Source organism: Henckelia pumila, chromosome 3 (assembly GCF_033568475.1).
Source record: "Henckelia pumila isolate YLH828 chromosome 3, ASM3356847v2, whole genome shotgun sequence".
NCBI classification, from domain to species: Eukaryota; Viridiplantae; Streptophyta; class Magnoliopsida; order Lamiales; family Gesneriaceae; genus Henckelia; species Henckelia pumila.
Genome location: NC_133122.1, coordinates 141795399 through 141811244, shown reverse-complemented (window position 1 = coordinate 141811244; position 15846 = coordinate 141795399). Strand labels below are relative to the sequence as shown.

Genomic DNA, 15846 nt, shown 5'->3' with positions numbered 1-15846 from the left:
GGAAATCTTGAAGAAAAGATTTTGATGACTCAACCAAAGGGTTTTGAGACAGAACTTCAAGCTGGAAAAGTGTGTCTACTACAAAAATCTCTCTACGGCCTAAAGCAGTCACCTAGACAATGGTATAAACGTTTTGATGACTTCATGCTACAGAAAGGTTATGTTAGATCAAAGTTTGACAGCTGCGTGTACTACAGAAAGCTTCAAAATCTATTTTTCATCTACTTATTGATCTATGTTGATAACATGCTTATAGCATGTAAAGATCTTGAGGAAATTCAAAAGCTAAAGCATCAACTTAACACTGAATTTGAGATGAAGGATCTTGGTGAAGCAAAACAGATCTTAGGAATTGAGATAAAAAGGGACAGAAAATTGAGAACTCTGACTTTGTCACAATAAAGGTGCATAAACAAAGTTCTAAATCTCTTCAAGATGGCAGAAGCAAAAGAAGTTAGCACACCTATTGGTGCTCACTTTAAGCTAAAGGCAGTACAAGGAGATCAAGAGGAGTTAGAGTCTATTCATATGAAGAACATTCCTTATTCTAATGCAGTGGGTAGTATTATGTATATGATGATTTCAACTAGACCTGACATCACATATGGTTTGGGTCTAGTTAGCAGGTTTATGGGTAAGCCGAGTAGAGATCATTGGAAGGATATGCAATGGCTACTGAGATACTTGAAGAGAACAAAAGGTTTAAAGCTAAAATACTCAAAATCAGCTTTAAACACTTGTGAGGTCACTGGTTATTGTGACTCTGATTATGCAGCAGATCTAGACAAAAGAAGATCGATTTTTGGATATGTGTTTACTATTGGAGACAATGTAGTGAGCTGGAAATCAATCCTACAAAGTGTGGTTGCTTTATCCACCACTGAAGCAGAGTACATTAGCCTAACAGAAGCTGTGAAAGAAGGTATTTGGATCGCTGGTTTTGTTACTGAAATGGGATTAGTACAAAAGGATGTCATTATCTTTTGTGACTCACAAAGTGCAATACACTTGTCCAAGAATTCTGTTTTTCATGAAAGGACGAAGCATATGGATGTTAGATTGCATTTTGTGAGGGACATCATATCTAGGGGCTTGGTTAAGGTCCTGAAGATAGACAATATGATCAACCTGGCTGATATATTGACAAAGGCAGTACCTGTGAGCAAACTCCAACATGCATTGGGGATGCTCAAACTAGTAGAGTAATGCAAGCTCTCAGACACTGGGGTCTCATTGGATTCACAGTGAGCAACCAAAATCAGTCAAAAGTGGAGATTTGTGAAGACCTCTGTTGACTTGGCATTTAAGTTGCTATGGACGGCTAAGATCAAACATGAAATTAAATACTTGATCCGAGGGCTAGGATTTAAGCTTGATTATGGCCGTTAGTTAGCTAAAATGACAGTTTAAAGGGGCATAATCAGCTCAGAAGAAGGGATCACAAATCAAGATCGAAAAGGGCTGTAACTTCTGGTTCCTTTGTCAAAACATACACTCTGAAGAACTCTGAGAGATTTTCAATCTGGAAAAGAATCAACTTCGAAGATCATCTGTGTAGCTCTGGAGCTTCAAAGTCTTATTCTTTTCGTCCTTAGTTCTTGATTTATATACAGAAGAGTTTCTGTGTTTGAGCTTGATGTATATCGATTAGAGGTGATTGTATTGAACTTGATTTGATCGTTCATTAGTGAAATCTTATGGGAAGATTCCCAGAACCTTGGATGCAGGATTGATATCAATTTGAACCAAGTAATTTCCGGTGTACTTGTGTTATTGTGTTTCGATTGCAGTCTATTGTTTATAGTGTTACTCGTGTGTATGTTTCTTCCGTGAATTGTGTTCTTGGACTTGGGTGATTGGTGTCTCAACAATATATATATATATATATATATAGAAAACTGTAATCTCAGTTATGCATATTTAATTATCTCTCTGGTTTTCTATTTTCTCAAATTTTTGTCTTGGTTTTTTTTTTAAAGGTCGCTTTCACAATATATGTTAGAAAATGTTGTGCCATGGGGACAACTACATTTTGTTGTTTTTACCAAAAAAAGATAAGTGTTAATTTACTTTCGTGTCATTAATTATTATGACAAAAGAAAAACAAAGAATCCAAAGAAAAAGAAAGAGCATTAAGTATATTTGAGTTCAAGCTAGCTCGATGTGAAGCTCAAAATTTTCAAATATTTTGGCTCGAACTCGACACGAAATAAAGTTAGAGTTTGGCTCGAAATATTCGAACATATTCGTGCACTATTCGAACTATTGCTTGGAATATATTTTCGTTCGAAAAGCTTAAAATATCCAAAAAGGTTTGAAATGTATATATATTTATTATATCACTATATTATATTAATAAAATATTAAGGCTCGCGAGCTTTTCGTGAAGTATCGAACAAAATAATTTTGACTCGAACTTGGATCGAAAAAAAGTTTGAACATGTTTGGATTCGACTCCAGTTCAATAATTTCGAATAAGAATCAAATCTTATCTAGTCGGTTCGAAAAACTCGCGAATCGGATTGATTCGTTTACACCCCTAGTGTACGGCTCTAACTTTGATTGAGAGTACTGAAAAGAAATGCTTTTTTTAGTTATTAGTATATGTGTTTTTTATTTTTATTGCGTTTCAATACTAATTATTTTTCTTCTCATTGAATATCTATAGCCCATTAAATTTAATTAGTCCATTGAATTTCTTTAAGCCATTAAAATAACAATAATATGAAAATCGATCCTCTGCCGGCGAAACCTGAAAATTAGAGTTAATTGCATACATCAATATTGTGAAATCCCGACATTGCTAAAAACCCCTATAAAAAAGGAATGATTTGTTGACTCTCCGTGTTTTCAAATCTTAGCACATACATTTCCATGTTTTCAAATTTTGAGCATTTACTCCTTGTTCATACGCGCTTTCAGGGGTGAAGTGATCAAAATTTGAAGATACGTGCTAATGATTTTACAAGGATAATGTATGCAATTAACCCTAAAATTTATTGGGGGTTTTGTACCTCACGTTATAGCTTCATTTTGATACTGGTTTTCCTGTGTAAATCGGGAACCAAGCTGAAACCCATAATTTAGCTCGTAGCTCCATTTCTACTCGAGTTTTTCTTTGATTTTCCTGAAATTTTTTGGTTTTTTTTTTGGGTTGTGTTGTTGGAATTCAAACAAGTATTCGGCTACAAAAGCCTCAAATTTCAACCGGTTTTAGTAACTTCTGTCGAAATTTAGCTTCGATTATTTGGAATTTCTAGTTAAATTTTCAACCTATGTTTTGAATTACGGCTGTCTATATAATTTGATTTTGACTCAATTATCACTGCAATATTAATGATTATTTCTTGGGTTAATGTTGTAGGTGCCAGTGTTGATTGGTTTTGAGGTTTATTCGATCGAACCTAAAAATCTTGGTCGAATTAGTATAGCGGTTATTTGACGATTTAATGATATTTTTCAATAATTATGGAATTGTTGTAGTAAATTACAAGCTATGAAATATTAAATTTTAAATATCTCGTTAATTATTAAGTTTATTGTTGAAAATTTTTTAATCTTAAGTTTATTATTTTGGACAAGTCAATTTTTTTTCTATAGTTATAATTTTTGTTGAATTCTTGAACTATTAATGAGATTATGTTTGTATTTTGTATTTATTTGGGTTATCTTCAATTTATAGCTTGTGTTTTGTATATTGGTTCTATCTTCATTTTTATATATATGAGGAGGGATGTAACTCCAAACAACCAGTATAACATGGGGTCAATCTTACACATGAATATTGAAATATACGATCAAGGTGACAAGTCACAGAACATGTCGTGACATGAGTCAAGACGTGAGACACAAAATTCAAAACAGCGCACCAAACTGAACACAATTAACTTGTACAATGCATTTAAATTCATCTCATTATCTATGATATATTGATACGCCCCTAATTATTACTGTTTAAGTTTATTTATTTCATGCTCTTTGACATGTATGTTTCGTTCATTCCACATGATTCCTCTTTTATGCTATGAAATATGAAAAATGCATAGTTAGGAATATTTACTATTTAAGACAACATGCAACAGAATAAATAAACCTAAACAATAAATAACACAGAAATAATTATACACAAGCATCCAGTACTTGTGCGGTGCCTCAAGCCAAAATAATCACTAAAAACAAATCAATTTTACAAAAATCAATACTATTGATTGTCTATGAAAAACTAATTTTCTTAACAAGGTGAGAAAATAGACAACACCCTAAAAACCAGTAGAAATAAAAACATAAAAAACCAATAAGATGTTTAAACTCGTGTGCCAAAACTTGAAATAACAAGGAACCACTTTTGAAAGACACTTCAGTAGTGTGATCTTCAATTGTTTCCAACACACCACGACAACACGATAAACCAACTACGATCACTCTAGGAGTTCTTCAACACTCTTTGATCTTCAAACTCTTAAGTTCCTACGTACAATAGGCGTATGTATTCTCTGTGTATCAGTATTTCTTATTTTGTGCGCCGTTTCCCTTGTTTATATATAATCTTTATGGCCTAGGAAAACTTTCCTTAATTGAATTCCTACATAAGATAAAAACAAGAGTTTATTAGGAAACAAATAATAAGAATATATATTTACTATTTTAATAAGTCTTTAGAAAGGCAAAACAAGTGACTCAAAAAAAAAATAATAAAGGCAAAACACTTTAATAAAAGATTTATTGCAATTTAAGAAATAAATCTAATGCAAATGAAACACGTTCCTTTCAATCTCCCCCTTTTTGGCTTTCTGGACAAAACATACACAGAAAAGTTCAACTCACTCCCCCTGAGTTAGATAGCTCATGCCCCTCCTGAATTTGATCAGTTTAGGACGAAGTGTTGGTTGATCGTGTTGGCAACACAGACTCTCTACACTTATTGGATCAGGGTGGAACTAAGAATATAATAATTTTAATAATTTTTAACTCATAAAGGAATCAGAGCAAATATGGAACACAAACAGATATATATTTTAAGAATTACATAAGATGCATAAAGACATAAGAAATATATATCCTCTTCTTCTTCTTCTTCTTCTTCTTCTTCTTCATCAGTGCCATCATCTCCAGTTCCTTTTTTTTCGGATGTTCCAACACTTGAATCATCTCCCTTTTTTTGTCTAGAAGGGATAGTCAACTTGAGTTTTTTTCTGTACTCAGCCAGCAGGGCTTAATAGTACTCAATATCCTTCTTGGCTAGTATGATTTTCTACTCAGCATGGGCCATTTGTGCTCGAATTGCAGAGGAGTTCAACATCAGTATGGTAGTGGAGTGGATAATGTTGGTAGGAGCAGGCTCCATGTTTGCAACACTTGGTGCAACACCATTCCAGGAAAGGTCAATCTTTTGATTGCCTTCGAGTAGAGGATGAGTTATCTTCAAAAGCTCATTTCCACCTAACAAATCTTCATTATCTTCTTTCTTGAATCCTTGAGACTCAAGAATCCCAAGTATCAGTGAGGAAAAATAAAGTTTGGAAGCCTTCCAACCACCTTCTCTGAAGGAGAGAACTGTCTTGAAAACCAGTTTGCCAAAATTCATGGGAGCCTGAGTCTCATTAGCAAACAGTGCAAGTGCCTGTGGTCTTGTAACCACTTTAGTGTTGGTGGATGTCGTTCAATTCCTTGTTGCAATCTTGTGCAATACAAAAAATAAGGATACAACTTGGCTGCAGACAGTCGGTCTGATCGATATCTTCTGCCACTATATCATCTTCCACGTCCGGAGTGTTGTAGAATTCATTGATCAGGACAAGAGTAAAATTGTAGAAATTGCCACGGATAAAGACTTTTCCAAATTGTGCAGAGCTTTCATCTCCTGCTCGAAATGAAAGTTTGCTGTAGAACTCCAGCATAGCTTTCTTGGAGAATGGAGTAACAACATGGCTGAGATCCGTAGTTTTCTGGGTCTGGCAGGTTATTATCATCGTTTCATCGCAAATTTCTCGCATCTAACTCAACCTTTGACACAAATTACTCGGAAGGGCGTGAATTTTGAATAGTCCTCATAGTGTGAAGAGAATTTCTGTGAGCTTCGTAGACGCTTGACTTCTGCACCTGTGTTGGATTTACCGTCTGGGTCTGGAGGATATGTAGTTTATACAGATGCTTTTGTTCAGGTGGTTAGGTTGTGTCCTGACTCAGAATGGACATGTGATTGCATAGGCCTCTAGACAGTTGAAATTTCACGAGGATTACTACCCAGTGCATGATCTTGAGTTAGCAGTTATTGTCTTCGCATTGAAAATCTGGCGTCATTATCTGTATGGCGAGAGATTTGAGATCTTCACAAATCATAAGAGTCTCAAGTATTTGATCACTCAGACAGAATTGAACATGAGACAACGACGTTGGATGATTTATTGAAAGACTATGATTGTGAGATCAAATACCATCCAGGAGCTACTAATCTCACTGCTGATACCCTGAGTCGCAAGGCTCTTGTTTCTTCACTCCAGACTTGTTTTGCGACCAGTGTAATTGAAGATTGCTGTTCTTTGGGATATATCTTCAAGCATAAGAAAGATATGCAGAGTATTCAGATGTTTGCAATTCTATCTGAGATAGCCTTGTATTCTTGGATTCGAGATGCTCAGATGAATGATCCGAAGACTCAACGATTGGCACGTTTAGCCAGAGATGATATTACGTCTGGATTTCATTATTAGTTAGATGGTTTTCTTTGTTTGTCTGGCCGTATTTTTGTTCCGTAGGATGATACTTTGAGGGAGGAGATTTTATGTCAGGCTCATCGTACTAAGTTGAGTATTCATCCAGGGAGCAACAAGAGGTACAAGGATTTGCGTACTCAGTTCTGGTGGAAAGGGATGAAGATCAGTGTGCATCAGTATGTTTCTAGTGCCTGGTATGTCAGCAGGTCAAGGCAGAGAACCAACGACCTAGAGAATTGCTTCACAGTTTGCCTATTCCTGAGTGGAAATGGAAGTTGATCACGATGGATTTTGTGACCCATTTGCCAATATCCTCGAGGAATTTTGATGCTATCTAGGTTGTGGTGGACCGACTTACCAAGTCAGCACATTTCATTCCTTATAACCGAGACTACAGTTTTGACAAGATGGCTCACTTGTACATTTAGGAGATCGTTCGACGCACGGAGTGTCTGTGAGCATAGTCAGTGATCGATACCCCAGGTTTACTTCTAGATTCTGGGGGAGTTTTCAGCGCCCTATGGGTACTAATCTTAGCTTGAGTACAACTTATCACCCAGAGACTGATGGGTAGTCATAGCGTACGATCCGTACTTTTGAGGATATGCTACGCTCTTGTTCTATGGATTTTGGTCCAGCTTGGCAAGATAATTTGTCATTGATTGAGTTTGCGTATAACAACAGTTATCATCGCAGTATTGGGATGGCACCGTTTGAGGCATTGTACGGACGACGATGTCGTACTCCACTTTTCTAGGAAGAAGTGGGGGAGCGACATGTAGAGGGACCAGAGTTAGTCCAGTAGGATGTTGATATTCTTGGATAGATCAAGAAGCGAATTAATACTGCACAAGATCGCAAAGATAGCTATCAAATTTTAAGCGCAGACCTTTGCAGTTTGATGTTGGTAAGAAAGTATTCTTGAAAGTTTTACCATTTCACAAGATTTTGAGATTCGGTCTCAAGGGTAAGCTATCTCCTAGATTCATTGGTCCGTTTGAAATTTTGGGGAGTGTTGGAGATTTGGCTTACAGACTCTCTTTACCTCCATATTTTTCAAGTATCCACGATGTGTTCCATGTATCACTGTTACGACGGTATGTGACATGCAGAGATCAAAGAGACCAAACCCCCAATCGGAGGCTACGGAGAGTTCGGAGCGTCCGAACCAAGATCGGAGCATCCGATCTTAGTTAGACCATGTAGCTGGTGAGGTATCAAGACTGATCGGACACGCAATAGTTTGGAGCCTCTGAAGTAGGGATCGGAGCATCCTAACTGTGCATGCAGAGATCGGAGCGTCCGAACCCCCGATCGGAGCGTCCGATCTCCGCCTATAAATAGGCCCTCCGAGGATCAGATTTTCACACCATTTTCCATACTTCCTCTCTCGGTTCTTAGGTATTTTAGGTGTTTTGGGGTGATTTCCAACCTTCCTAGGCTTGGTCCGGGAGTTGGCAATGTGCTCTGGGGTTGCAGCGGAGGGGTGCCCAAGTTCTGGGACAGTCGTCATCAGAGGGCTGACGACGGATGCAGGTATAGCTCTAGATCCTTATAATAAATAGGGAATATGCTATAGCTTAGTTAAGGTTTTTAGAATAAGATTAAGATACATGAGTATTTTGCATTGTAGTGCGGACTATAGGCTTGTACATAGAGCTGGTCTATCTTGCGTAGTTTATGAGGTACAGAAGTATTATTCGAGATATCCAGATTGAGTATACATGTATTATATGGTTGCATGTATTATGTGGTTGCATGTTTATATGACTTTATCTGTACAACATGTCATGACTGTATGTTGCATACATGAGCATATTGATCTCATATCCTTGAGATATCCTATAGTAGGGCGCTCACCCTACGAGTTGTGGATGGTTGGATACGTAAGTCTTGTGTCAAGTCACCATTATGGTTGGACACTTGTACTAGTATCAGGTCACTATTATCTACTGGGTATAGGAGCCACCTCCTGATGCGACGGTGCAAGGTGCTATATACCCTGGGCCCGGATGAGCTTGTTTCTTGACCTGAGAGTCTTGGTAACCAGTACACTTGTATACATACACATAGAATATTGTATACTCATACTCTCGTACTGAGCGTTTTATGCTCACGTCTTCATACTGTGTTGTTTGGATACCCTATTTCATGGGGCAGGTTTGCTTTTGGATGAGGCGGGTGGTTCCAGGAGAGACTAGGCTGCAGGTTGCTAGTGGAGTTATTTGTCAAGCTCTCAGTTTTAATGTATTTGGATCAATAAATTTTGTTCGATATTGTTGTATAACAGTAATTATTTTCCTTGGGGATTTTTAGCTATGTTTTTCGCTGTTATTTTTTTATTATTGTTTAATAATTAAATGCATTCTTAAGCTTCTGATTAGTAGGTGATCACAGTGCGGGTCACTACAATTCTTAAAATTGGCCAAAGATACTTCGTCTTCATCAAAAAAATAAGGATCACTTGGATCAGTAACAGCAACCTCTTCTGTAGCAGCAGGTGGCTTATCAGCAGTAGGAGTCACATCAGATGGAAGAGTCATTTCCTCATCAGAAAAGGAACGTTTGTCCTCAAACTCCTCATCAACAGTGCCAAAGGTTTTTGTCATAGCCGAAACTTCAAAATCTTGATCGCCCAAATCATCTCCAGAAAAAAAAATTTGGATCGAGCAGCAACGAGCGTGAGGACTCCCCCTTTCCTTGGAATCTTTTCGAAGGAGCAAAATCTGGATTGTAGCCTGCTTGACGCTTTGACCGTCATGCTATCACTGATGCTGGGAACAGTTGATTCAACATTGAGAAATCTAGTAGATTTTCGATGTTAATTTAATTTCCAGGATCACCAGGGGCAACTATTTCCAGTGGTTCAGGTTGGACACTGGCTAGAACAATTTTGCGAGAATGGTTTTTGTAAGAGTATCTTCAATTGATGTGTTTCCCTCGCGAACTAATGTCATGGGAACCAATACCCTTCATGCCATTTGTGAGAATTTGGGAATGAGCGAATCAAAAGAGATTTACAGGGTATACGAGAAAGTATGGAAGTGATGTGCAGTAAAGAAATGCGATGAGTTGAAAATCAAAGTATGCCCAATTTATAAGTTTTTAACTGTTAAACGGGAACACAATCACCCACAATCATCCCTTCACATCACCAACAAACACCTGCGATAGCCCACAGGGGCATAGACGAGTTGGTAAGGCCTGAGGTGACGTGAAAAGAAATTTCCCAGCGTTGCGGGTTCGATCCTCGTGTGAAGCATATTCCTCATTGAAATATTTGGGGGTATGCTCTGGGGGTTGGACCATGTTGTTCCCTCCCTCAGGTCCCTGCCTACTCGTGCACATCCCTCGATTTAACCCCCGCATGAGCCAATGAGCCTCTGACTCATGTAGGATGGGATCCCCTTCAGGGTCAACCCTTTTTTTTTTTTTTTTTTAACAAACACCTGCGGTAATTCTTTAATTTACCACATCATAAAAATCAATAGCTGAAGACTTGAAGTTGTCACGAATTTATTTTAACTATTGTAAGTTATTTAATTTAGTTGTAATAATCGCTCAATAATTGTTAGCTCATTAAATAATATTTAATAAATCAAAAGGTAATTCTTATTTTATTCTTTTGTAATATTATACACACACACGCAAATTAATTAGTTCCAATTTAAATCAAACAACGATAAAAAAATATAATTAAATCTTAATTTTGTTTTACTAATATGTAAAAATAAATATTTTTAAAGTATATTAATGTATCGGAAACTCGTAAATAAAAATATCAACGCACAAAATGAATGTCATTTTGGTAAATAATAAAACATTTAATGACTAAAAACGAGGAAGCCATATAAAATGACTAGTTTGTCTAATAATTTTGATTTTATTGAAAATTAAGTTAAAATATAATGATAATTTTAAATCATGCTCAACCAATTAATTAAAAGTTGATTAATTAGAGGGCAGTCAGATAATTAAGTGATTATGCATAATAAGGATATGTTGGATGCATGGATTAATCCATAGACTGGGCAAGTGGATCACACACAAATCAGCGTTTTTTTCACGTGTTATTATTATGAGTGAGGGCTTGTATTAATTATTCTCACATGCAATGTAGTTAAATTATTGATATAAAATAAGCTATAATATGCGTTGCGTATTCAAATTATTTATATAAAACAAGCTATATGTGTCGCGTAGTCAAATTATTTATGTAAAATAAGCTGTGTAGTAAAATATAACGTACTACATTGCATGTGAGAATAATTAATACGTACGTTTTATTCAATAATAATAATAATTATAGTGATTAATACGATAGTTGACTTGATCCATGGGTTACTCGCACAGTATTTTTTCACGTGTTTGAACACAATTGCCAGACGCACTATAATAATACTGAATGGATTAAAGATTCAACTTAACGAGCATTTGATCAGTTGGCAAAGTAAAGGTACTTGAATGCTTTGTCATGTTTATGAGATCGATTTTTCTTATCAATACCTTTTTAAATAAGCTTGTCTTATAAATTTTTTTACTAGTCTGGTTAATTTGCAAGCTATATATTGTGTTAGTCCGAGGGTTTTACTTTTGTTTGGTTTGGTGTATTATTAATCTATGAATAATTTATCTCATTCAATTTCGTGTTATTCTCGTCATATTATTTATCCATATATTAATTATTAATTTTACATCAATTAAATCAAATAAATTATAATCTATACATCAAATCAAATAATGTATTAACTATTTATTTCTTATTTATTTTTAATTTACATTATATTACTTATTTATGTATAACTTATCCTATATATATCACTCAAACCAAACGGTGTGCACTGAAATATAACAGTCTTGGATTCCCACATCATAAATTTTTATGTAGTTGGTTATTTAATTTAGTTGTAATAATCGCTCAATAATTGTTAGCTCATTAAATAATATTTAATAAATCAAAAGGTAATTCTTATTTTATTTTTTATAATATTGTACGCACACAAATATATATATATATATATATATGTGTGTGTTTTGATCTCACGCACCCTAAGGTGTCTGGGGTTCCACGTGCACCCGTGTCCCAAACAACTACGATTGTCTTGAAATTTTCACTGTAGGATCGTCTCAAAAATGTGAATCTAACGATACATCATATGATACAAATTTCAATCTCGGTAGTCGGAAATGAGAAAATGACCGGAAATTAGGTGAAATATGCAATTTCCGGTGATCTTTCTATTTCCGAACACTGGATATTAAATTCTCTCCCACGAAAATTCTTTTAAAAATTCTTCTACGTTTTTTTAAAGAATTTTTTGGGGTACAAATACATGTAATTATTTCTCCATAGATATACGGACAAAATGAATAGACGTATCGAAAAGGGAATTACGACCCTTCAGAAACCACGTTTTTCCATTCTAAATTAATAGTATATTATATATATATATATATATATCTAATCTAAACATTCAAAGGTGCTAGGTTCGCCTATAAATAGGGTGTATCAGTGTGCATTGGGAATCATCCCTACTTCACTACTACTCATCATTCTTTCTTCAATAATAATATCAATCAATGGCGGATGATCAAAACAACGCCCTAGCACTGATTACCACTGGCGATAACGCTTTGTCGTTGGTGCAAAAACAAACCTCGGAAACGAAATTGGCCAGAATCAGTGCTAGCAAGATCACCAGCCAAGATTTTCCCGATGATTTTGTTTTCGGTGCCGGCACCGCCGCTCTTCAAGTATGTTATACATGCTCGGCGGTCGCTTAGCTCATCAATCAGTACTTTTTTGGATATATTTTTGTCGACTTTGTTATTTCTTTCTTGTTATTCTTGAAGACAGAAAATAATTTTTCAAATTTTGATTTTGATATAAGAACTTTATAAACTAATTAATGGACCAAAATCTTAAAATAGACATAGTTAGTAGATCAAAGAAGCTAAATATTTATTATCACAATGTTCCACTTTCTCGATATATTAATATTACTGTGTGGATCAGATTCGGGATGGGGTTTTCTTTTATGTAATAGTAAAGAACATGCATGTTATGTATATGCTTCTGTGTGTGAGGAAAAAGAACATTATATATATATATATTTGTGATATATTTAATTATTAGGTGGAAGGAGCTTATGCTGAAGGTGGCAAAAGCTTGAGCAATTGGGATACTTTCGCACTCCGAACACCTAGTGATCTCTCAATCTCCCTTTAAATATATAAATATATCATTTTATATTTTGATTTTTGAGCACACATGTAAGTTTCATATACAATGACATACACACAGGTAAAATTTCGGACGGTGGCAATCCATCTGTTGCAATTGACGAATATCATAGATACAAGGTATTTTTTTAGAATGGGTCTCTTGTAAGATGATCTTACATATATCAATTCTACTCATATTTACAACAAAAAATAGTATTTTTGGCATAAAAACTAATATTTTTTCAGATGTAACTCAAACAGGAGACCCGTCTCACAAAAAATTGACCCTTGAGACTATCTCATAGGAGTTTGCCAAATTTCAATTTTTGTCCATCATTTTTATTATTTTTGACATTTTTCCGAAACAGGAATGATGTCATGACACCCGCATTATTAAATCGCCAAAAATTTTAAAATATAAAACTGAGAATGAAATTTGGACAACGAAGAGAACAAAAAATCGTAGATCTCTTGATCATGCAGCATATGTTAGTAAAAGGCTGTCATGTTAATAATTCAACTTAATTTGTTGCAGGAAGATGTGTTGTTGTTGAAAAAAATAGGTCTTAGTGCCTTCAGGTTTTCGATCTCATGGTCTAGAGTGTTGCCAGGTATAGCTTATTAATTTTTATACAAACCCTAAACATAAAATTTGAGATTAATTTCTTCCAAATTATTGTTGTGGATCGTTCGTTTAGGCGGAAGGCTGAGTACCGGCAAAAATATGGAAGGCATCAAATACTACAATGACTTGATTGACTTTTGCCTTTGTCAAGGTACGTAATTAACAATATAATTTTATAAAAACTACTAAACTTTAATAATTCGTGTTTAATTAAAATATATGTACGTACGTTTAATTAAAGGAATATATTAATTAATTATATTGGTACTGCAGGCATTGAGCCTTACGCGACACTCTTGCACTTTGAAGTGCCTCAGTGTTTGGAAGATGAGTATGGTGGCTTCTTAAGCGAAAAGATTGTGTACGTAAAACCAATTATATATATGTGTGTATGTGTTAAATTTGTCTTGAAAAATGGAGGATGAATTAATATTAATAAACATATATACATACGTTGATGAATATATATATATTTTACAGGAAAGATTTCGTGGAATTCGCGGAACTGTGCTTCTTTGAATTCGGTGACCGTGTGAAACACTGGGGATCCCTAAATGAACCATTTGCGTTTACTACTAATGGTTATGTGTATGGCGCATTTCCGCCGGGTCACACCGGAGATTCGCAAACGCCTCCGTCTGATGGCGTCGAACCATATATTGTGGGACATAACTTGATTCTTGCTCACGCCTATGCCGTCGATACGTATAAAAGAAATTATCAGCCATTCCAAGGTGGGAAGATAGGGATGACAAATGTGTCCTCTTGGTATGAGCCTTACGATGATCACGGTGATAGTGAAGACTGGAAAGCCGTATTAAGAGCCTTTGATTTCGTTGTGGGATGGTAACACATGCATACATATATATAAAATTAATTAATCCCTATCTGATTTGATTTTTATTTTTATTTTTTTGAGAAAATTTAAAATAACATATAGCTAGCTAGCTATTCATTTTCATATATATAATTATAATTTTAGGTTTGTGGAACCACTTGTGACGGGCGATTATCCGGCAAGTATGAGAAAATACGTAGGAGAACGATTGCCAAAATTTACCGAGGAGCAAGCGAGTTTGGTAAAGGGATCATATGATTTTATGGGATTTAACTACTACACCGCTAGGTATATCAAGAACGATCCTAACTCTACTTCGACCTCGCAATACGCAAAAGATCTACACTATACAAGCTCAAGTAAGAAAAATTAAAAAAAAATTAGTTTCTTCTCTTATTGTTACAACAACATTTTTAATTTGATCATTAATTGATTCATTTAATCAACTAATTTGCAGCTACCAATGCAGAGGGTCATTCGATAGGTCCACCGGTAATAAACATTCGACTGCCCTTGCTCACACTATTGGTTATATATATTATTAATATTTATGTGGCATGAATATTATATTGCACAACAGGCCTCAAGCGCTGCTCCTTATGTAGTCATCGTGCCTTATGGCATTCAAAAGGTTTTGGCTTTCCTCAAGAACAAATACGGAGATCCTTTGATCTACATAACAGAGAATGGTAATTAATGATCAATTTAATTTACTATATATTAAAAGGACAAATTTGTATGAATATATAATATGTTAAATGGTGTTGTAGGTTGCCCTTCGGGAAACGACAAGAAATTGTCAGTTCCAGAAGCTCTTGTTGATGACACAAGGCTCAAGTATATCCAAGATCATCTCTATTACGTCAAGAAAGCCATTGATGAGTAAGTAAATATTCAAAAGTTTTATATATTATTATTATTATTTTTATGATGAAAATCATGTTAACATATGGTTAATTTTGGGTACAAATTAACTCTTGTGTAGAGATAAGGTGAGAGTTCTGGGGTACTTCGTGTGGTCGCTCTTGGACACTTTCGAATTGGCGGTCGGATACACAGTTGGATATGGTCTGTTTTATGTGGATTTCGCAAATGGTTTAACTCGATATCCCAGGACTTCTGCTATATGGATGATGAATTTCTTTAGTAAAAAGCTTATAACTGCAGACAGCAGCAAGAAGAGGACTCGTGAAGATGAAGATGTTGTGAAAAATGGTTCAAAAAAGCATAAATAATGAAATCAAGCTAAGTGTGGGGTTTAATTTCTTAGCTGTACGTTTTGTTTTTCAGCTTGAAACCAAGACACATGCAGTACTGTATCTGCAGTTCCTTATTCGTTACGTTTAATTTGCATTTGAATAAGTGGCTAAGAGTCACACATGTGATTTCTGTAATTTGTGTATTGTATTTTTCTATGGAATAAAGTGTCGGGTTTCTGTGTTTTA

The 15846-nt window shown here is 35.3% G+C and overlaps 2 protein-coding genes across 2 annotated transcripts; both read left to right on the top strand.

The window, feature by feature from the left end:
• Positions 1–435: 435 nt before the first annotated feature.
• Positions 436–1206, top strand: LOC140889646 (secreted RxLR effector protein 161-like). The gene has a single exon (XM_073297366.1). It carries the CDS (start codon positions 436–438, stop codon positions 1204–1206), a length of 771 nt encoding a protein of 256 aa, XP_073153467.1.
• An 11006-nt stretch (positions 1207–12212) lies between these two features.
• LOC140887130 (oleuropein beta-glucosidase-like) lies at positions 12213–15846 on the top strand. The gene is made up of 12 exons (XM_073294187.1): positions 12213–12467; positions 12850–12919; positions 13018–13076; positions 13474–13549; positions 13637–13714; positions 13837–13924; positions 14044–14409; positions 14546–14760; positions 14859–14893; positions 14982–15090; positions 15172–15283; positions 15387–15846. Exons 1-12 carry the CDS (start codon positions 12294–12296, stop codon positions 15634–15636), a joined length of 1632 nt encoding a protein of 543 aa, XP_073150288.1. The 5' UTR covers positions 12213–12293; the 3' UTR covers positions 15637–15846.

Bases quoted from the DNA above. Each gene is read 5' to 3' on its own strand.
- LOC140889646 (XM_073297366.1), top strand. From the start codon at position 436: ATGGCAGAAGCAAAAGAAGTTAGCACACCTATTGGTGCTCACTTTAAG.
- LOC140887130 (XM_073294187.1), top strand. From the start codon at position 12,294: ATGGCGGATGATCAAAACAACGCCCTAGCACTGATTACCACTGGCGAT. The intron at 13,550-13,636 runs GTATAGCTTATT...TCGTTCGTTTAG, and splicing joins ATGGTCTAGAGTGTTGCCAG to GCGGAAGGCTGAGTACCGGC. The intron at 15,284-15,386 runs GTAAGTAAATAT...ACTCTTGTGTAG, and splicing joins GTCAAGAAAGCCATTGATGA to AGATAAGGTGAGAGTTCTGG.